This window comes from Hevea brasiliensis, chromosome 4 (genome assembly GCF_030052815.1).
Source record: "Hevea brasiliensis isolate MT/VB/25A 57/8 chromosome 4, ASM3005281v1, whole genome shotgun sequence".
Taxonomy (NCBI): domain Eukaryota; kingdom Viridiplantae; phylum Streptophyta; class Magnoliopsida; order Malpighiales; family Euphorbiaceae; genus Hevea; species Hevea brasiliensis.
Genome location: NC_079496.1, coordinates 39,149,670 through 39,172,461, shown reverse-complemented (window position 1 = coordinate 39,172,461; position 22,792 = coordinate 39,149,670). Strand labels below are relative to the sequence as shown.

General features: G+C 33.4%; 1 protein-coding gene across 1 annotated transcript; it reads left to right on the top strand.

Moving 5' to 3' along the window:
- Window positions 1–5,957: 5,957 nt before the first annotated feature.
- LOC131179447 (major latex allergen Hev b 5-like) lies at window positions 5,958–7,705 on the top strand. Its single transcript, XM_058146294.1, has 3 exons — window positions 5,958–6,196; window positions 7,364–7,500; window positions 7,560–7,705. The coding sequence occupies exons 1-3, from the start codon at window positions 5,958–5,960 to the stop codon at window positions 7,703–7,705; spliced, it is 522 nt and encodes a 173-aa protein (XP_058002277.1).
- Window positions 7,706–22,792: the final 15,087 nt, after the last annotated feature.

Here is a 22,792-nt window from a genome sequence, read left to right as displayed (position 1 = left end):
AAGATGGTCCTTATATTCCTTATAAAACCAGTGAAGGAACTGTACAAATTCCTAAAGCTGAAGTTGAATTTGATGATAATGATTGGAAGAAAATTTCTACAAATGCCAAGGCTATTAATATTCTTCATTGTGCTCTTGATATTAATGAGTATAATCGTGTTTCAGGATGTCAAACTGCAAAAGAAATATGGGACAAACTAGAAGTCACATATGAAGGAACTGATGTGGTAAAAGAGTCAAAGGCAAACCTCCTCATCCGTGATTATGAATTATTTGAGATGAAACCTGGTGAAACTATTGCTGAGATGAGTACCAGATTTACAGACCTTGTAAATCTACTTAAAGCTCTTGGAAAGAGATTTGAAGAACAAGACTTGTAAAGAAAATTCTGAGGTCTCTTCCAAAGACGTGGGAAGCAAAGACTACTGTTATTCAAGACACCAAGGATTTCAGAAAATACACCTATGATGAGCTGATTGGTTCTCTCATTGCACATGAGATGATTTATAAGAAAGATGAGAATGAAGGTGATCAAAAGAAAAAGAAAGGGATAGCTTTCATATCCGATAAAGTAGATGAGAAAAAGAAAAATGTTGCTCTTAAAGCTGATTCAAGTGATGATTCAAGTGCTTCAAGTGATGATGATGAAGATATGGCTATGATAGTCAAAAGATTCAAAAGAGCATTTAGAAAAGGTGGAAGCAAATACAAGAAGTTCACAAAGAAATATGCTCCAAAGACTCCAAATCATTCAAGTGAAATAGTTTGTTATGAGTGTAATAAACTGTGCCACATTAAGCCAAAATGTCCTACTTTGAAGAAGAAAAATAAGTTTAGAAAGGACAAAAGCAAGAAGGCAATGGCGGCAACATGGAGTGATGATTCTTCATCAAATGATGAAACAAGTGACAAAGAGGCTGCAAACACCTGTATGATGGCAATTGAAAAAAAAAGGTGAAAGCTCACACATCGAAGATAGTGAAAATGAGGTAAATCTTGAACTTTCTAATGTTGATGAATTAGAACTTGCATTTGTGAAGACATATGATAAGTATAGAACTTTTAAAAGGAAATGTAAAATTTTAGTTCATGAAAATTGTGCTTTAAGATCAGAAAATATTTCATTGAGTATGGTTTCAAAGGAAAATGAATTTTATAAATCTCAAATGAAATTATTTAAGGAAGTTAATGATGAGCTTCAAAGATCAAAAGAAGTGTGTGAACAACTTCTTGAGAAAAACAGAATTCTTGAGGAAAAAGTTGAATCTTTGACAAGAGATTTATCTAAATTTACAAAAGGAAAAGAAACACTTAATATACTTCTTGGGAATCAAAGATTTACAAATGAAAAATCTGGAATTGGATATGATGGATTTATGAAGTATGGAAAATACAAACAATTTTTTGTTAAAGCTACATCCTTTTCTCAACCAAGTATTACATGCTTTTATTGCAATCACAATGGTCATATGATTAATGCTTGTCCTATTAGGAAAGGAACCTTTAAGGCAAAGAAAGTATGGGTGCCCAAAGGAACCCTACCTAATGTTACTAACATCCAAGGACCCAAAGTTGCTTGGGTACCTAAGAACAGTTAACTGATTTCAGGTCTGCCTAAGGAGTATGCTGGAAACAGAACATTGGTACATTGATAGTGGCTGCTCTAGGCACATGACAGGAAATAAAGGCAAGTTTTCCTCTCTTACCTTGAAAGAAGAAGGGTATGTGAAATTTGGTGATAAAAGCAAAGCTAAAATTGTTGGATGTGGAACTATTGGTAAAAATCCTTGCATTGAGAATGTTGCATTAGTTCAAGGATTAAAGTATAATCTTTTAAGTGTTAGTCAATTATGTGATAACGGTTTTAAAGTGATTTTTACTTCTACACACTGTGAAATTCATGGAAATAATGTTATGTTTGCTGGTGCTAGAATAGATAATATTTACTTACTTGATTTAACAAGTCTTGAAGAAAATTGTGAAACATGCTTTATGACTTCAGATGATAGTGCATGGTTATGGCATAGAAAATTAGGACATGCTAGCATGAGTACACTTGCTAAACTTTCTAGAAAGAACCTTGTTAGAGGACTTTCAAAGTTAAGATTTGAAAAAGAATTTCAATGCAAAGCTTGTGCACTTTGTAAGCATACAAAATCATCTTTTAAATCAAAAAATGTTGTAACTACGTCTAGACCATTGGAATTATTACATCTTGATCTTTTTGGTCCAATCACACCTAGAAGTCTAGGAGGCAAGGCATATGCATTTGTAATTGTTGATGATTTTTCAAGATTCACATGGACTTTCTTTCTTGCTCATAAAGATGAAACCTTTGATATATTTGAAGCTTTTTGCAAAAGAACTCAAAATGAAAAAGGGTATTGCATTACATCGTTGAGGAGTGATCATGGAAAAGAATTTGAAAATAATTTGTTTGAAAATTTCTGCTCTCAAAATGGTATTTATCATACATTTTCAGCTCCTAAAACTCCACAACAAAATGGAGTTGTTGAAAGGAAAAATAGATCTTTGCAAGAAATGGCAAGAACAATGCTGAATGAAAACAGTTTACCAAAATATTTCAAGCAGAGGTCAGAATACAAAGATGCTACATTTTGAACAGAGTTTCCATTAGGGCTATTTTAAAGAAAACTCCTTATGAACTATGGAAAGGAAGAAAACCCAATATTGCATATTTTCAAGTCTTTGGTTGCAAATATTACATTTTGAATAACAAAGACAGCAATCTCAAGAAATTCGATGCTAAATCTTGTGAAGGAATATTTCTAGGGTATTCAACAAATAGCAAAGCATATAGGATTTTCAATAGAAAAACTTTGACCATGGAAGAATCAATGCATATACTTTTTGATGATGCTAACACTTCCTTGCAAAGGAAAGATTCTTGTGATGATGAAATTGAGCAGATTCTAAATTCAAAGAATTCAAATAATGATGAGCTTGAATCAAAAGAACAAGTGGAGGATGATCAAAATGATAAAGAAGAAGAACTCCCTTGCTCCACAAATTTTGAAATTCAAGATGACTCTCAACCAAATGTGGAAGAACTACAAATTGAGGAACCTCAACATCAAGATATTCCACAAGAATGGAGGTACCATAGAAATCATTCCAAAGATGATATTCTTGATAGTCCATCACAAAGAATGATGACAAGAGCTCAACTTAGAAGATATTTTGGTAATGTTGCTTTTGTTTCTCAATTTGAACCCAAAACATATGATGATGCTCAAAATGATGAAAATTGGCTTTTTGCTATGCAAGAGGAATTAAATCAATTTGAAAGAAACAAAGTTTGGACACTTGTTCCTAAACCTAAAAAGCACACTGTTATTGGAACTAAATGGGTATTTAGGAATAAGATGGATGAAAAAGGACATGTAGTTAGAAATAAAGCTAGACTAGTAGCTCAAGGATACAACCAAGAGGAAGGTATTGATTTTGATGAAACCTTTGCCCCGGTTGCTAGAATAGAAGCTATTAGAATGTTGTGTGCATTTGCATGTTTTAAGAATTTCATGCTTTATCAAATGGATGTTAAAAGTGCATTTTTAAATGGATATATTGATGAAGAAGTTTATGTAGCTCAACCTCTTGGTTTTGAAGACCCTCACTTTCCAAATCATGTTTACAAGCTTACTAAAGCTCTCTATGGTTTAAAGCAAGCTCCTAGAGCATGGTATGAGAGACTTAGTAAATTTTTACTTCAAAATGATTTTAAAAGAGGAAAAGTGGATACTACTCTTTTCATTAAGAAAATAGGAAAAGACATTCTTATTGTGCAAATTTATGTAGATGATATTATTTTTGGTGCTACTAACCATTCTCTTTGTAAGAAATTTTCCAACATGATGAAAAGTGAATTTGAAATGAGTATGATGGGTGAACTTACCTTCTTTCTTGGATTGCAAATTAAGCAAATGAAAGATGGAATTTTTATAAATCAGTCCAAGTACATAAAGGATATGCTAAAGAAGTTCAAAATGGAGGATATGAAAAGTGTTGGAACTCCCATGAGCTCAACAATTAAATTGGAGAAAGATGAAAAAGGTAAAGAGGTAGATAACAAATTTTATAGAGGTATGATTGGTTCTTTACTCTACATAACAGCATCTAGACCAGATATTCATTTTAGTGTATGTTTATGTGCAAGATTTCAGTCATGTCCAAAAGAATCTCATCTTGTAGCAGTTAAGAGAATTTTTAAATACCTCATTGGCACTCACAATATTGGCTTGTGGTATCCAAAATGTGAATCATTTGATCTTATTGGTTATAGTGATTCAGATTTTGCTGGTAGTAGATTGGACAGAAAAAGCACTTCTGGAACTTGTCAATTTCTAGGTCGTGCATTAGTTTCATGGCACAGTAAAAAGCAAACTTCTGTTGCTCTTTCATCACAGGTTTGAATATATTGCAGCTGGAAGTTGTGTTGCACAGATTTTGTGGATGAAACAACAGCTTGAAGACTTTGAAATTAAATTTGATTACATTCCCATAAGATGTGACAATACTAGTGCTATAAACCTATCAAAAAATCCTGTTCAACACTCTAGAAGCAAGCATATTGAAATTAGACATCATTTTATTAGGGATCATGTTCAAAATGGTGATATTCAAATCGAATTTGTCCCTTTTGAAAAACAGCTTGCTGATATTTTTACAAAGCCACTTAATGAGGAAATTTTCTGCAAAATAAGAAGAGAACTTGGTATGATTGATGCTTTTGATTAAGTTTTGATGCATTCTTATGTTTCTATATGAAAATGAAGTGATATATGTTGATTTGCAGTGTTGAAAATGCATTCTGATATTTTTGGTGCAATTTGAAAAATTCTGGATCATATCAGATATGAACAGTAATCTGCAGAATTTGATCACAGTGGCATACTAATCCGTTTGCTAATTTTCTTGTTTGCTAAATGCTTTACCACTGCTCCTACTTTTTCGTTGGCAAACTCGAAGTCAAGTCTGATTGCTCTAAAACTCTAAAATTATTTTTTCTCTCGAGCGCCTATTCTGCATGTTTAAAGCCCATATTACTTAAATACCCCTTTACTTAAAGTATTGTATCTTTATGTATTTAAGGGCAAAATGGTCTTTTTAACACTTTGATTTGCGTGGGATTCAATTTTTCTTCTGAACCATCAGTCTTCTCGCCGTCTCTCCTCTGCTACACGCTACCTATTCCCTGCAAAAACCTACAGTTGTGTCTTTTCAAGTTTTAAAATTCAAAACTTCATTTCCTTCCGTCACTCCGTCTCCCAGAACCCGAACGGCTGCATTCCTTTCCACCTGCAAACCCATTTCGGTCGCACCATTCCAAGCCATCGTCTCCCTTCATCGTTCTCAAATACTTCCGAAACCCTTTGGCAGTGAATCGATTAAATCGATTGTTTGCAGATAGAAAATCCCCAAAGTTTTTCGTTTCCTTTATTTCTCTAAATCTGCCGAAAGAAATTATTTGCTGTTGGATATTTTTTTTCTTTTGCCTGAATCGATTCGCACTCTCTGTTTCAGTATATCTCAGGTATAAAATCTAAAACTTAATGGAATCATGTTTTACATTTTGTCTATGCTTGTTTTATTTGCTTTCGCAATATGCTGATAATTTTTTTTTATTATTTTGCTTGATTTGCTCTCGCCTGTTTGTTCTGTTTTAGCGCTCAGCTGTTAATTTTTTGGGCATTAACATTTCGTAAAATGTGGTATATAATAATAAATTGATTGCCATGGATTCGTAAGAACTCAAATATCTCTTGCTGTCTGTTCTAATTTTTTTTTTTTTTTGCCATTGCGCTTTGTTGTACTAAATGAATGATGATATGCTTCGATTGATTATATATATATATATATATTGGCTGCTCACATCGCTGAATTTATAATCTCAGTCTTCATTGTCCTTACGGCCTATTTTGCTTATGAGATTGGTTATGGCGCGAGACAAAGGAAAAGGGAAAGCCAAAATCCCCACATATTCATCATCGGACTCAACTGACGCAAGTGTTCCTGCGTCACCTCCTCCACAAAAAGATGCTCCTCTGGTAATTGGCAAACCAAAAGAAACACCCAAGAAAAGAACCAAAGGAGCTACCCAAGAAAAAGGAACCAAAAAGAAAAAGACTTCAAAAGCTCCAGTTGTACATATGGAGAGGGCTATTCATGAGCCAAGGTATATTCACTGGCCTGCTTTTATTGAAGTTTCTGTTCCTTTGCAATCCTTGTTTGAGTATCAAAAATGGGATAAACTGTGTTCTGACACTGAAGGAGTGTATGTGGATTTAGTTCAAGAATTCTATAAAAACTTGAGGGTTGATGATTCTGACAAAGATGAGTCTTTTAAGGTGAAAATGAAAGGGACAATTTATGAAGTGACAGTAGCTAGATTAGCTAAAGCCCTAGGAATTCCAAACAGTGGGAATAAAATCTGCTCCCACAAAGATGTTTTTGCTGTTGGTGGATTTAACAAAAGAGATTTTGAGGGTGAAGTGTTTAAAGGGGAAGTGAAGGATAAAACTAGCATTACCCATGCTCATCAACACATCAAAATTCTTCATAGTTTTATCATTTATGTGTTGAATCCTAGAACTGGCAGTCCCAACTGTTTGAGTACCCTTGACCTCTGCATAATTTGGCATATAGTGAACCAAATTGAATTTAATCTTGCCTATTTTATGCTAAAGCAAATCATGAAATGGAAACCACCTTATAAGCTACCCTATGCTCATCTTCTTAATGGTCTATTTAGAGACTTTGGGATACCTTTGGAAACCGAGAAGCTTAGGACCAATATGATCCCAATTACTAGTTTGCAAAAAGATGATGATGGTAGAAAGCTTAGATTTGAGCAAGGTGCTAGCTCCAAAGATAGTGCAAGTGGTACTTTTAATGTTGAAGGTATTTTGGAGGAAGTAAACAACTTGAGAGAATTTGTTGAAATGGAACTTGGAGAGCTACAGAAATTTAAAAGTTTTCAAACTGTTCTTATGAATGCTCTTGATTCTAAAGTTGATGGGACTTTGATGTTAATGTACAAGATTGTGGAAGAATTGTTTAAAATCAAAGTTCATTTGGGTATTTCAACCACTGAGGCTGGAGAAACCAGTAAGGCTGCTACTGGTTCTATTCCTCTAGCCGAGAAAGAAAAAGAAAAGGAGGAAGAGAAAGAAACAGAGGCAGAAGAAGAAACAGAAGAGGAAGAGGAAGAAGAAACAGAAGAAGAGGAAGAGAAAGAAACAGAAGAAGAAGAAGAGAAAGAGGAAGAAAAGGAAGAAGAGGAAGAAGCTGAAGCAGAAAAAGATGAAGATGAATCTGATGATAAGAATGGTAATGGAGGCAGCAAAAAAGGTAGTGGGAAAGATATGAGTGACTCAGAGTCTGAGGCAGAACCCGAGACACCTGCTCCTGCTGCTCCTGCAAAAGGAAAGGGCAAAACAGCTCAACAAGAACAAAGATGCAAACAGAAAGAGGAAACTGGTAAACCCTCCGCAAAAGACCAAACTGCAAAAGTCTGAAGTCTGCATTACTCGAGTTAGCAGCTGGGCCTATTGTTCCTTTGACACCCGGAACTGAATTGGCTGCTGCAATACTTCAAACCTTGAGTGACAAACCTGTCAAGCCCAAAAAGCTGAAAATGGGTGCTCCAAAACCAATCAGGAGAAGTTCCAGGCTGAAAGGATGAACTGAATTTTAATTGAATTTTGTCTAACAGTTTGTCTGTTAGTTTACTACTTAGTTTGCTACTTTTGGTTTTTCTGAACTTTTAATTAGTTTGCTATATCAGTTACTGTTTTGACTGTTTACTCACTGCATTTAGACTGATTTTTGACATGCATGATTTCTCCCATATTCTTTTGATGCTGACAAAAAGGGGGAGAAAAGTAATGAATGGTAATCTTGATACTTGATATAGTTTGTGATTACTTGTGCATGATATAGTTTGTGAATAGTATATTGTTGATATAACTTTATGGTGTGCATATTGTTGATATCACTTGTGAATGATATACAATTTGTGATTAGTGTGCATATTGTGCATAATTAGTTAGTATCTTTAGTCACACTTGACTCCTTAAGAAAATGCTTATGGATGTTTTATTGAAATTATTAAGGGGGAGTTATTTGTGATTAATTGTTGATATAAGCACATACATAGGGGGAGTTATTCTCTCATACACATTCATACACATACTCACACTTATTGACATTTACATGGTGATTCAATTGAGTTTTGTCATCATCAAAAAGGGGGAGATTGTTGACCCCACAAGCTCAAAGGAGCATAGATTTTGATGATACCAAAACTCAATTAGAATCAAACTAACATTGTTTTAAGTGTTGTGTATCTCAAAGAAAAAGGACACAAGGATTTTATAATGGATTCGTGCTTTTGAAGAAAGGATGACATTCTAAAGATAACACAGGACGAATCAAATGAGATAAAAGAAGAAAAGGTTACCTTCCAAGGCTACATTGAAAATCAGATTTGAAGGTACATATAGTATAGAAGTCAATTTTATTTTTTAGGATTTCTTGTGAAAAGAATTGAGGAGTAAAAGTTAATGATACTTATTTTCAATCCCTCAAAAGATTTTTCATTTAAATATCATTATTGGCCTAAAAAGTGTTTGACTATGATTTGGTGTAAAGTTTTATAGTTTTGAAAGTTATGCAAAAAAGTTTTCCTGGTATGCTAACTGGTTTGCTACTGATTTTAGTATGCTAACTGGTTTGCTATTTTCTCAAGTATGCTAACTGTTTCAACTCTACACAACATCGCAGAAAACGACAAAATAACGGCTATTTTCTTGAAATTCGTATCTGTAACGTTCAAATGAGTTCTGCAACGGTAAAAAACGTTCCAAAGCTATAAATACACCTTCCTTTGGCCATTTTGCACTTAATGAAAGTCCCTCTACTGTTCAAAATCTTTAAAGCTTTCATTCAAAGTGCTCAAAGTGATTTATTGCTCATCATTGGCTTATTTACTCAACTCTTCTTTATAGATTCTGTTGTATTGAGTGAGAGTGAGTTTTAAACACATTATTATCATTTGTGAGAGGTTATTCAAGCACCTATTGAAGCTTGTTTGTGAAAAGTGTTTGGGATAACACTTGGTAGAAGTGTGAAGCTACTTGTAAAAGCTTTGTTGTGAAGATTTGTAAAGGGCTTTGTCTCTTACCTTGAAAAGAGAAGAATAGTGGAGTGAAGACTCAAAGTGGGATCTTTGAGAGAGTGGATGTAGGCTAGTTAAAGCCGAACCACTATAAAAATTCCAGTGTTCATTTTCTCGACCCTTGCTCTTTACATTTATGCAATTTAACTTTATGATTGATATGCTTTTGCTGATTTGAAAATTGATATCATAAGCTGTTGATCTTGCTGCAGATTGAGAAAATTAGTTTACTGCTAAATCTGCTTTTACTGCTAAAATTGCAGATATCTGATTTAATCTGCATGTTGTTTGATTTGCTGTCAGTTGGAATATTTGGTATACTGCTCTGGTTGCTGTGTTGAAAACGTATTCAGATTACTGATATATTTACTGAATGCTTATATAGTCTGTTATATCAGTATACTGATTGCATATAGCTTAACCTTGAGTCAACTTGTCAATAGAGCTATATTGTTCATATTTCACATTAGTCAATTAAGTTGAACCTAGCTGCAATTTTCAAAGGTTTTGAGCAAGAACCGAAAATTATTTTTAAAGTCCAATTCACCCCCCTCTTGGACATATTTTGGGACATCACTAATAAAGATTTCTAACATGCAAATTTATTTTACAATTACCAAGTATTAAATTAAATTTATTTTATATTTCAAGGTTAGTTTAATTTACAAACAAGATTAATTTTAATTTATAAAGTATTTATTTAAATTAATTACATGCAAAAGTTAGTTAAATTAAAAACAAAGTTAATTTTAATTTACCAAATTAAAATCGTATTATTACTACAATTTCATGCGAATGTTTACTCTAGGAATTTAGGATTACTTACTTGTTAGTAATTGCAGTTACTATTGGGGCAAGCTACCCTTAAAAAAGGGTCTTTTTGTAACACCCACACTATAGCAATTCCGTACATTTTACTGTTTCGGTGATTGGTGTCGGTCCGGACAGCTAGAACGTCTGGAAAAATATTTAGACTAGTGTGAGGAGTCATAAATAACTCAAATAATAATAAGAAAAATTTAGGAAAAATTTTAGAAATAAAATACAACCAAGTTAAATGAGCCGGTGCCCTAGCGATGGGTAACCCAATGGAAAGTTGCGGTCCTCGCAGCTAGAAGCCTTAAACCCAAGGAAAAATTCATGAAATAATTTTTGGGACTCCAAAGAAGAGTCATTGAGGTTTCTATGATATTAGAAAGCCAAAAAAATACTTAGGAAAATTTTTCAATCGGTACAGACGATTTTGACTCAATAAGCCAAACCCTCGCATTTTGGTCATTTCGTCTTCAGAGATGATTTTTGACCAACTTGTCCAGTTAAATAAATAATTATTATGACATAAAATATGAATAAATATTGCTAAAAATTTAATTGAAAATGAGTAGAAAAGAAAAGGAAAAAAAATGAAGGAAATTTGGAATTATGACATCACATGATGTAATTAGAGAGCTCTCCACTAATCACAACTTAACAAAATTGCTTAAGGGATAAAAAATGAATAAATATGAGATAAAAACAAAACAAATCTGCATCTTCTTCACCATGGGCAGCCGAACCAAAGGGAAAAAGAGAGAGAGAGGAGAGAAACCACCATTGAAGCACCCTTTCAAGCTCATGTTCTACCACCAAACCACCTCAAAACCCTAGCTTCCCTTCACAAAACGTCATCCTCACACCTAAAGCAAGCTTTGGACAATAAAAAGAAAGGAAGAAAGTGAAGTTTTGAAGTCTTGGAAAGTAACTAAGTCAAGGTTAGTTCTACTTTCTTCCATATTCTTTTAGTAAACTTAAATTTGAGCATGAAAATGGAAAGAATTACAAGAAAAAAATTGAGAAATTATTCATGTTTGATGGAAGAAGAATTTTGGTCAGCATGTGTACCTATGGGAATTGATGAATTTAAATGAAATAAAATGTGTTTATTGGAGTTTCTTAGTAGGTATTTGTGATTAGATGTGTTAGATTGCATGGATAGCATGAAATGGACACTTTGGGAATTAGGGTTTGTGAAAAATTTGGGTTTTTCTTATGTGTTGGTGAATGGAAGTTCTAATGGTCAATTAGTGACCATTTGGCTATGTTTGATTAGGAAATGAAGTGATTTGTGCCATGGGAATTGAGGTTAGGTATGCTGTCAAGTGTGCCCTGCAGGTCTTGATGTGAGTCTAGCATGTTTGGGTAGCTATAACTTGAGTTGTGTAGGTTCGATGGGTGCAAGGCTAATTGGACATGAAATTAGACACATAATGGCACAACTTTGATGAAGGAAACCTATCCAGAAAACAAACTTAGGATGCCCAAAAAAATTGACCAAATCTGGGTAGCACCAATTATTCTTAGGAAACATGACCAAATGAACAGTGTTCATTCATTTGGTCATAACTCAGTGTAAAAAGGTCCAATTGACCTAAAATTTATATCAATGAAAAGTTTAGACAATTTAGAATAACTTTTATGTTGAACACAAACTCTAATTCTGGACTTAACCAAATGAAATTATTGGCCAAAGTTGAACTACTAAATCTGGCAGAATGGTATTCTGTCCAGAATTTCTGGGTAGATAACAATCTGGCCAGCCTTGCTCAAAGTGGCATATCTTGAGCTAGAAAACTCCAAATTGAGTGATTCAAAAAGGAAATTAAAGAAGACACATAAAGAAACAACTTTCATGAAGACAATATTGCCAAATTCTTACTGAAAAATTGACCAATGGAACAGTAAACCAAGTATTTGAAATATGAAAATTTTAAATAACCAACCCTAAGCTTTGAAATGGAATTGGCAACCAATGCCAACGACTTTAGAATGCAAAATGTGATATGTTGGTGATATTAGAACCAATATACCTATTATCTATGAAAAAGTCAATATTTTAGTTGACTAATGAAATGAATAGTAGCCATAAAGTTTCAATTTCAAAGAATTACATAAATTAAAAGTGTTAAATGCCCTAGTAGGCCTAGTGTGATTGGTTTGGATAGGTTGGCATGCCAATAAGGTTCTGATAGCAGTACTGCGTATGTATGGCTTCATGCCATTCTATGATATGATAGCTTATGGCTATACTGATTATGATGTTATACTTGACTTTATGCCTTATTGCTTTTATGGCTATTTAGCCATTCTATCTGCACATCGGGAGACACATTGTGATCGATGGTGTGACGGCCCAAGGTACTTGGTACCCAGTGCTAGTTTACCCGTTTATCCAGTTCGGTCAATTTGTATAGGTTACTTGGGCATGGAAAAGTATAAATGTAATTGAATTGATTATTAAAGGAAGGAAGGAAATTAAATATCAAGATAAAGGACAAGAATGATTACAATAAAATGAGGCTCAAAGTCATCAAAGAAAACGATTAATTAAATGCTAGAAAGAATTGAAATGAACTGGATTGATGATAAAAAAAAAAGGGATATTAAATTTTAGAAACCTTATTGAAGCATAATTAGATTTAAATTATCTGAACCATGTTTTATTTTCATCTGTATTTTGTATATTATTTCTTGTTATATTATTGCACCACTAAGCAGAGATGCTTAGCGCGATGGATTTGTTTCCTTCGTGCAGGTACTGAAGGCAAAACCCAGCGAATATTAAATAGAGATTTTGGAGTTCTGATCTGCAGAAGTGTCTGAAGTATTCAAGGTTGTCACCTCCTCAGCAATGCATGTAGATAGGGCCCATATAGATCATATTTTGTATTTTATATAAAATGCTTAGTTATTGTATTGTAATATAGATTATGAAAAGGTAATTAATAGGAATGTGATATAAACTAATAAATTAGTTTTTCATATGTAATTAATTTATATATCATGTAAATTATGAAATTATGTAATTTGAGCATGAATGAGATTGCATGGGTTTAAAGACAGAATTGAAATATATAGATGATGCATGAAATGATGAGATGATTATGAGAATTATTGATGAGATTTTTACTTTGAAAAAAATATTGTTGAAAATTTCAAGCAGGTGAATAGTGAATCACATCAAAAGTAAATAAAATAGGGAAAGCTCCGTTAGTTTCTCCATAGAATATGAATTAGTTTAAAATATAACGAGATCAAATTATGAAAGGAATAAAGTAAGATAAGATAGGGTGCTCTGGCACCGAGTGTGACATGTCTTGCTCGGCTACACTGTAGTCGGGTAAGCGGTGTCATATTTATTGGTATCAGAGTAAGGTTTAGGCATTCCTAGGCATTGATAGATAGAATAAGATAGTGTGCATAACATGCATTGCATTCATATGAGTCGAGGTGATACTAATGCAGATCTATTTTCTCTGGTAAGGTGAAGAAAAAAGGAAGTATCAGCTCCTCAACTATTTACACCGGGTAAATTTCGAGGAGGAAATTTTGTTAGAGGGGAAGAATTGTAACACCTTCACTGTAGCAATTCCGTACATTCTACTATTCCGGTGACCGGTGTTAGTCCGAACAGCTAGAACATCTGAAAAAATATTTAGACTAGTGTGAAGAGTCATAAATAACTCAAATCATAATAAGAAAAATTTAGAAAAAAAATTTTAGAAATAAAATACAACCAAGTTAAATGAGCCGGTGCCCTAGCGATGGGTAACCCAGTGGGAAGTTGCAGTCCTCGCAACTAGAAGCCTTAAACCCAGGGAAAAATTCATGAAATAATTTTTGCGACTCCAGAGAAGAGTCATTGAGGTTTCTATTATATTAGAATGCCAAGAAAATGCTTAGGAAAATTTTTCAATTGGTACAGACGATTTTGGCTCAATAAGCCAAATGGAGGGCATTTTGGTCATTTCGTCTTTAGAGATGATTTTTGACCAACTTGTCTAGTTAAATAAATAATTATTATGACATAAAATATGAAAAAAATATTGCTAAAAATTTAATTGAAAATGAGTAGAAAAGAAAAGGAAAGAAAATGAAGGAAATTTGGAATTATGACATCACATGATGTCATTAGGGAGCTCTCCACTAATCACAACTTAACAAAATTGCTTAAGGGATAAAAAATGAATAAAGATGAGATAAAAACAAAACAAATATGCATCTTCTTCACCATGGGCAGCCGAACCAAAGGGAAAAAGAGAGAGAGAGGAGAGAAACCACCATTGAAGCACCCTTTCAAGCTCATGTTCTACCACCAAACCACCTCAAAACCCTAGCTTTCCTTCACAAAAACTCATCCTCACACCTAGAGCAAGCTTTGGACAGTAAAAAGAAAGGAAGAAAGTGAAGTTTTGAAGTCTTGGAAAGTGACTAATTCAAGGTTAGTGCTACTTTCTTCAATATTCTTTTAGTAAACTTAAATTTGAGCATAAAATGGAAAGAATTACAAGAAAAAAAATTGAGAAATTATTCATGTTTGACGGAAGAAGAATTTTGGTCAGCATGTGTACGTATGGGAATTGATGAATTTAAATGAAATAAAATGTGTTTATTGGAGTTTCTTAGTAGGTATTTGTGATTGGATGTGTTTGATTGCATGGATAGTTGGACACTTTGGGAATTAGGGTTTGTGAAAAATTTGGGTTTTGCTCATATGTTGGTGAATATAAGTTCTAATGGTCTATATCAAATATAAATTAATTAACTAATCTCTATTAATTAATTTCTCATTAGTTAAATTCATATTTAAACACTTTAAATATAAATTTAACTTGTACTAAACATCCAATAATCTACATTTGGTTTCAAGTCATGCTAGGGACTTTTCAATCTAATTTGCAAACCAAACCTATTTAATTAATCAATTAAACTCTTTAATTAATTAATTAAATCATATTTAATTAGGTGATAACTTGTGTATATGTGTGACTTACTAGGCTCATCACTAATTAGCAATGAGATATGATATCAACTCTTAATATCATCAGAACTCTTTCTTACCATAAATGATTTTTCTAAATCATTTTATGCATCTCATAGACCATGGTTAACACCTAGCATAGCATGCCATGGACACCCAATCAGTAATAAGGTTTACCTTAAATGAACCTATAATCATATGTTACCATACACTAAAATCTCTCTGTTACAAAATCCCAACTCAAGCTGGAGTCATGCCTTATGTCAAACTAAATTTGCCATGAATATTATATTATCTTTTAATTCCAGTTCTTGATTAAAAAGATTTTCTCATCAGAAACTCTTTTCTGATTAAATCTATATGTCCTGGCCAGGAAATTGAAACATCAAGAACAATTAAATGAACATAGGATTTTATCTCTATTTACTTAGAGGAACAAATTCCATCTTGATCAACACCTACCTCCATATATAACTAGTAGGAGCCAACACATGCCCATATACCTATACACAGTACAAGTATGAAAGCAGTATCAAACTCAAACTACCTATATACAAGATAACTATACTATCTCAGGTCTAAAGATTATATGCACTGATATGATTTATGACAAAACATTGACAAGAGTAAACTCCATGTGCTTATCATAAGTGTCACTGGTTCGGCCTACTTATCATTTATAAGTGCCTATCATGTTTGTCATATGGCATGAGACTCACCATTCCATCTTATTTATATCTCATATAAATAACTTGGGAACAAACATGAATACAATCTTTCTGGATAAGTCATATCCTTATTATGAAGTATCCTCGATTGTGAACCTATTTATGATACTTTGTACTAGAAATACTATCACTCATATTCTTAACAACTTAAGAATAGAATTTCTAACAAAATATCAATGGACCTTTTCTATTACACATAAATATATTATGTAAATGGAAAGGTGGAAATGCCCTTTATTAATAACATGTACAAGATACATACTAAATGATATGCTCTAGGGCATACTACTAACAATCTTCAACTAGCACTAGAGCCATTCATTACAATATCTTACACCCATCTTCTCAAGATATCGGTCTAGCTGAGTTTGTGACATAGGCTTAGTGAATGGATTAGCTGGATTTTCAGCTGATGCTATTTTCTGCATGGCTACATCGCCTCGTCCAACTATTTCTCTGATAATGTGGTAGTGCCTTTCTATGTGTTTGGATTTCTGGTGAGACCTTGGTTCCTTAGCCTGTATGACTGCTCCATTGTTGTCACAGTGTAGTGGAACTGCTGACTCAATGGAAGGAACTACTGTAAGTTCTGTCATGAACTTCTTTATCCAAACAGCTTCCTTTGAAACATCTGATACAGCAATATACTCAGCCTCGGTAGTGGAATCTTGCAGTCGTGCTCTGTTTGGAACTCTTCCAACTGACTGCACCTCCATTACAAATGAACACATACCCAGAGGTAGACTTTCTATCATCGATATCTGATTAGAAATCAGAATCAGTATAACCATCCAATTGTAAGTCTCCACCTCCACAGATCAAGAATAAATCCTTAGTTCTTCTCAAGTACTTGAGGATATTCTTGACAGCTATCCAGTGTTCCAAACCTGGATTGGATTGATACCTGTTAGTCAAACTAACAGTATATGCGATATTCGGCCTAGTACACAACATTGCATACATTAAACTTCTAATAGCAGAAGCATATGGAATCCTAGCTATTTTATCTCTTTCTTCAGGTGTCTTTAGAGACATCTCTTTAGAAAGATGGATACCATGTCTCACTGGTAACAATCCTCTCTTAGAATCAAGCATGTTAAACCTCTTTAACACCTTTTCCAAGTATAGACTTTAGGATAAACCAATTATTCTTTTCGCTCTATCTCTATAGATGCGAATCCCAAGAATATAGGTTGCCTCCCCTAAGTCTTTCATGGAGAATGTATTTGACAACCATACCTTTATAGTTGTCAACATACCTGTGTCATTACCCATCAACAGTATGTTATCCACATATAAGATAAGGAAAGTGATAGCACTGTCACTAACCTTCTTATATACACATGGCTCATCCTCATTTTTGATAAAACCAAAGGATTTAATAGCTTTATCAAAACGGATGTTCCAACTCCTCGAAGTTTGCTTCAACCCGTAAATGGATCGCTTTAGCTTGCATACCTTGGAACCATCTTGGGATTCAAAACCCCTAGGTTGCTCCATGAAAATGTTTTCTTTAATGTATCCATTGAGAAAAGCTGTTTTGACATGCATCTGCCAAATCTCATAATCATAGTATGCAGCTATTGCTAATAGAATCCTAATTGATTTAAGCATGGCAATAGGCGAGAAAGTCTCCACATAGTCGATTCCTTACCTTTGGCAAAACCCTTTCGCTATTAGCCTTGCCTTATAGGTCTCTACCTTTCCATTAGAACCAATTTTCTTCTTGAAAACCCATTTGTTCCCTATAGGTACAATACCTTCAGGTGGGTCAACAAGATCCCAAACTTGATTCTTATACATGGAATCAATTTCAGATTTCATAGCATCAATCCATTTTGAAGAGTTTATATCTGATATAACTTCTTCATAGATAAGTGGATTATCTCCATGATCTACTTATTCATGAGTAGACAACTCTTGTTCTTCTTCATGAAGGAAACCATATCTCACTGGTGGGTGAGATACCCTGGTTGTTCTATGAGGAATAGCTGTAGATGTTTCATCAATGGGTGTAGATTGACTAGATGGATCTATATCCATCTGATCTGTTGGTTGGTCAGAATTCTCTAATTCCAACTCTATTTGCCTTCCTTTGCCTCCTTCTTAAACAAACTGTTGTTTAAGAAATGTGGCATCTCTACTCACCACAACCTTTTGTGATGCAGGCAAATTATATCCAAAACTATCTTTTGGATATCCAACAAATCGACCCTTTTCTAATCTGGTTTCCAATTTATCAGTGTTAAGCTTTTTGATATAAGCTGGACAACCCCAAATCTAAATATGCTTAAGACTTGATTTTCTTCCATGCCATATCTCATAAGGTGTGGAAGAAACTGATTTTGATGGAATCCTATTCAGAATATATAAAGCTGATTCTAATGCAAATCCCCAAAAGGAGATTAGCATATCAGTATAGCTCATCATACTACGTACCATATCCAATAGGGTACGATTTCTCCTTTCAAATACACCATTCAACTGTGGTGTTCCTGGAGGAGTCAGCTGGGAAATAATGTCATGCTCTCTCAAGTATTCATCAAATTCAGTACTCAAATATTCACCTCCACGATCTGATCGAAGAGCTTTAATACTCTTTCTTGTTTGATTTTTTACTTCATATTTAAATTCTTTGAACTTTTCAAAAGATTCATGTTTGTATTTCATCAAATACAAATACCCAAACCTTGATTTATCATCAGTAAAGGTAATAAAGTAATGAAAATCGCCTCTAGCCATTTCCTTAAATGGATCACAAACATCACTATGTATTAGCTCTAAAATATTTTCAGCCCTTAGCCCTTGTCCAACAAAGGGTGATCTAGTCATTTTACCCTAAAAACAAGATTCACAAGTTGGAGTAGGCTCAGAGCCCAATGAGGATAAAATCCCCATTTTCTCCAATTTTGCAATCCTATCTTCTCCAACATGACCTAATCTTAAGTACCAAATATATTTTGAACTTGAGTTGGTTTTCACCATGGCATTGCATTCATTTAGATTGCTATACTCTGGGCAGTTCCTTTTCCAGTGCCCATGCTTCTGGCCGTGGAAACACTTTCCTTTGCCTCCATCAGCTTTAGTCTTCCCTTTCTGTTTAGCTATTTTCTTAGAAGGACCAGGAATCTGAGGTTTCTTTTTCTTATTGCCCTTCTTCTTGTTGGACTTTCCAGTAGAAGAAGATGCAATCGAAGCTACCTCTTTTCCTTTATTGCCTGGCATATTCTTTTGGGTAATAACCAGCATGTTGAGTAAACCAGCTAAGGTGCATTCCTATTTAGTCATATAGAAATTTGTCACAAAATTCCCAAAAGACTCAGGAAGGGACTGAAGGATCAAATCTGTCTGTAGTTGGAAATCCATGTTGAAGTCAAGATGTTCTAACTGCTCAATCAGCCGAATCATCTTGTGGACATGATCCCCAACATTCTGTCCCTCAGATATCCTCATGCGGAACAGCTGCCTAGATATCTCATACCTAGCATTCCTACTGTGCTCACCATATAACTCTTGTAGGTGAAGGAGGATCTCACTCGCACTCTGCATGTTCTCATGCTGCTTCTGTAACTCATTACTCATGGAAGCAAGCATGTAACACCTAGCTCTCATATTATGCTCCTTCCATTTGTCCAAAGTTTCATGTTCCTCTTGAGTGGCCTCTGGAGGTAAGGGACCAGGAACATTTGAATCTAGAACATATCCTATATGTTCAAGGTTCAGGACAAGTTTCAAATTTCTTAGCCAATTAGAGAGATTAGGTCCTGTCAACCTATTGCGATCAAGTATGCTTGCAGGGATATTGGATGTTGGTGGTTGTTCTGTGCTCATTATTATCAGAAAATTAACTGTAGAAAATAACCAGATTAATTAGTAAATGTATTAAGTAATTAACCAAAATGATTATGGTCTTTTAATCAAATTGGTCCTCCCACTAACTTAGTGAATCCTACACTTCCAAAGTAGAAAACGGAAATCCTAGTTGGATGGATTTCTAGTGGGTGATTGAATTCTTATAATTCTATTGATCATCCTCAGGTATATCCATTATTGGAATTACAATAAACTATAAGTGAGCAACTCCTTGCCCATCACATCTCATGTGAGGTTCAACCCTTTACCTAGCCCCTAATGCTCAAAATCTCAGGTACATCCATTATTGACTTATCTTGCATTAGTTAAGTTGATCCCATTGAGCCAGTAATTATGTAAATAATTTTAATGTCCTCAGGTACATCCAATATTGGCCACCAAACCATTTACATATTTACAACATCTCATGCTTAATAATTATTCTTAAGAAAATCTCTTAAATTAATTGCATCTTATGCAACTATTTAAAATTTCTTAAAATAATTGCCCTAATGGAGGGCCTATGTTATAATTACTTTAATTATAGCATTTCCAACTTAATCATTTATTTGGAAGATTTTATGGTCATCCTAATTATTATTAAGGTCTCACTTTGCATATTATCCATTTAGCATGCATATATCATATAATTGCATACATTCCCATACATCTCATGCATTCATGGATAAGCAGTAAATATGGTATGATCATGGACTTTCTAAGGGATTCAATTATGAGCCACCAAGAATTGAATCAGGGCATTCTTAGGTGCATTTCATTCATTCATTTTACAAGAGTTGCTAAAGGAGTACATAATCAATACTTGATCTTGAATTTCTTCCACTGGTCTCACCAATGCTCTTGACCTCCTTAAACTTCTTGGAATCCAATATTACATAGTAATCCTTGGCATACCAAGGCGAATTTACAAGAACCTAAATAAATGAAATTACAACCCAAAAATTATTACAAACTTAATAATACATACCCAAAATAAATTAAAATAAATAAATTAATTAATTTACAATCTCAAAGAAACATAAAAGAAATAAATCCAATCACATTGGTGTTTTATAGTCCATGATCATCCATCATGCATATCACTATTTAACAATTAAATAAAACATATATACTTAAATTAAATTGAATATCTCATATTCAACTTAACAATCTAGATTTGAATATGATTCAAATAAATTTAAAAATTCAGAATTGAATCTCATTCAAACAAATTTAAAAATTCAGATTTGAAGCACATTCAAACAACCTTAAAAATTCAGATTTGAATCACATTCAAACAATTTTTAAAAAATCAGATTTGAATCATATTCAAATAATTTTTAAAAATTCAGATATGAATATTATTCAAACAACTTTAAAAAAAATCAGATTTAAATATGATTCAAACAACTTTAAAAATTCAGATTTGAATCACATTCAAACAACTTTTAAAATTCAGATTTGAATCACATTCAAACAATTTTTTAAATTCTGATTTGAATCAAAATTTAATTATGTGATTGAAATTCTAATTAAACAATTTAATTAGACATAGGATGAGCTTTTAGATCATACAACAATTACAAATTAAAAAGCCAAACCTTGACACCATCCATGAAGCCAAACTATGCGCACCATTGATGGTGTTCTTCAAGCATGCCGCCACACATCCATTGCAACCAGCAATGGATAAATCATCTCATGATCAAAACACATAATTAAATCATATAATTAATAATCTAAATGGAAAATATAGTGGCTCTGATACCAACTGAAGGAACAGAAGCGTGAACAACACAAGTTTATATCATTGAATTCAAAAATTTTCACCTAGGGTCACATGCATCATGCAAGATTTATTTTTATCTATTTGATTTCAATGATAAACAACATATTAAAACTTTTTTAATATGTTTTTGGATCTGTATTTTCCATTTAAGATTTTAAAATTAATCAGATTAATTTTATAACCCTAAATTAAATCAAGAACAAATGCACTAACCTCTTGATGCACTGCAGTGTAATTGCGCCTTTGAGATGCGTCTTCAGGACACCAGATGTTGTCTCTCTAGCTTGTCCACACCAAGAACACCTATGGCAGACCTTGAATAACTTCTAAAGCTTTTTCTATTAATTAGAAAACCAAGTTTTGCCTTTTAAGAGATTAAAGATGTAAACGGGACACTAGAAACGATTTCTAATATTTTTAATTCAAGAGATTGTTTGCTAATCTCTTGGAATAGATGAGAGATGAAGAAGAAGAGAGGGAGAGCCTCAAGGTGTGGCACAAATGAGAACAGCAGCTGGTTGTGTTATTTTCTTTTCATAACACACTTATATAGCTAGGTCAACACATTAAACCCTTGCCACATGTCACCCTCTGATTGGTTATAGGTTTAATTGACCCAATCACATTGTGCCAAGTGTCAAACCTATATTTAATCTTTATTTTAATCATCTTACATGATAAAAGACATTTGGCAAGCTTATGTGTAATGCTATGTGTCACCATCTCATGGTGCCACATGTCACCCTGTGAAATGACCAAAATGCCCCTGTGTCTTAATTTTGAGTTCTTAACCCAAAATAATTTTTTCTCTTCTTCTAATCAATTTATATCAAATATAAATTAATTAATTAATCTCTATTAATTAATTTCTCATTAATTAAATTTATATTTAAACACTTTAAATATAAATTTAACTTATACTAAACATCAAATAATCTAGATTTGATTTCAAGTCATGCTAGGGACTTTGCAATCTAATTTGCAAACCAAACATATTTAATTAATCAATTAAACTCTTTAATTAATTAATTAATTAAATCATATTTAATTAGGTGATAACTTGTGTATGTGTGTGACTTACTAGGCTCATCACTAATTGGCAATGAGATATGATATCAACTTTTAATATCATCAAAATTCTTTCTTACCATAAATGATTTCTCTAAATCATTTTATGCACCTCATAGACCATGGTTAACACCTAGCATAGCATGCCATGGCCACTCAATCAGTAATAAGGTTTACCTTAAATGAACCTATAATCATATGTTACCATGCACTAGAATCTCTCTGTTATAAAATCCCAACTCAAGCTGCAGCCATGGTTTATGTCAAACTCCATTTCCTATGAATATTATGTTCTCTTTTAATTCCAGTTCTTGATTAAAAAGATTTTCTCATCAGAAACTCTTTTCTAATTAAATCTA

Coding starts and splice junctions, on each gene's coding strand:
- LOC131179447 (XM_058146294.1), top strand. CDS start 5,958: ATGGCGCGAGACAAAGGAAAAGGGAAAGCCAAAATCCCCACATATTCA. Junction 6,197..7,363: donor AGGGCTATTCATGAGCCAAG/GTATATTCACTG, acceptor TAATGGAGGCAG/CAAAAAAGGTAGTGGGAAAG. Junction 7,501..7,559: donor CAAACAGAAAGAGGAAACTG/GTAAACCCTCCG, acceptor TACTCGAGTTAG/CAGCTGGGCCTATTGTTCCT.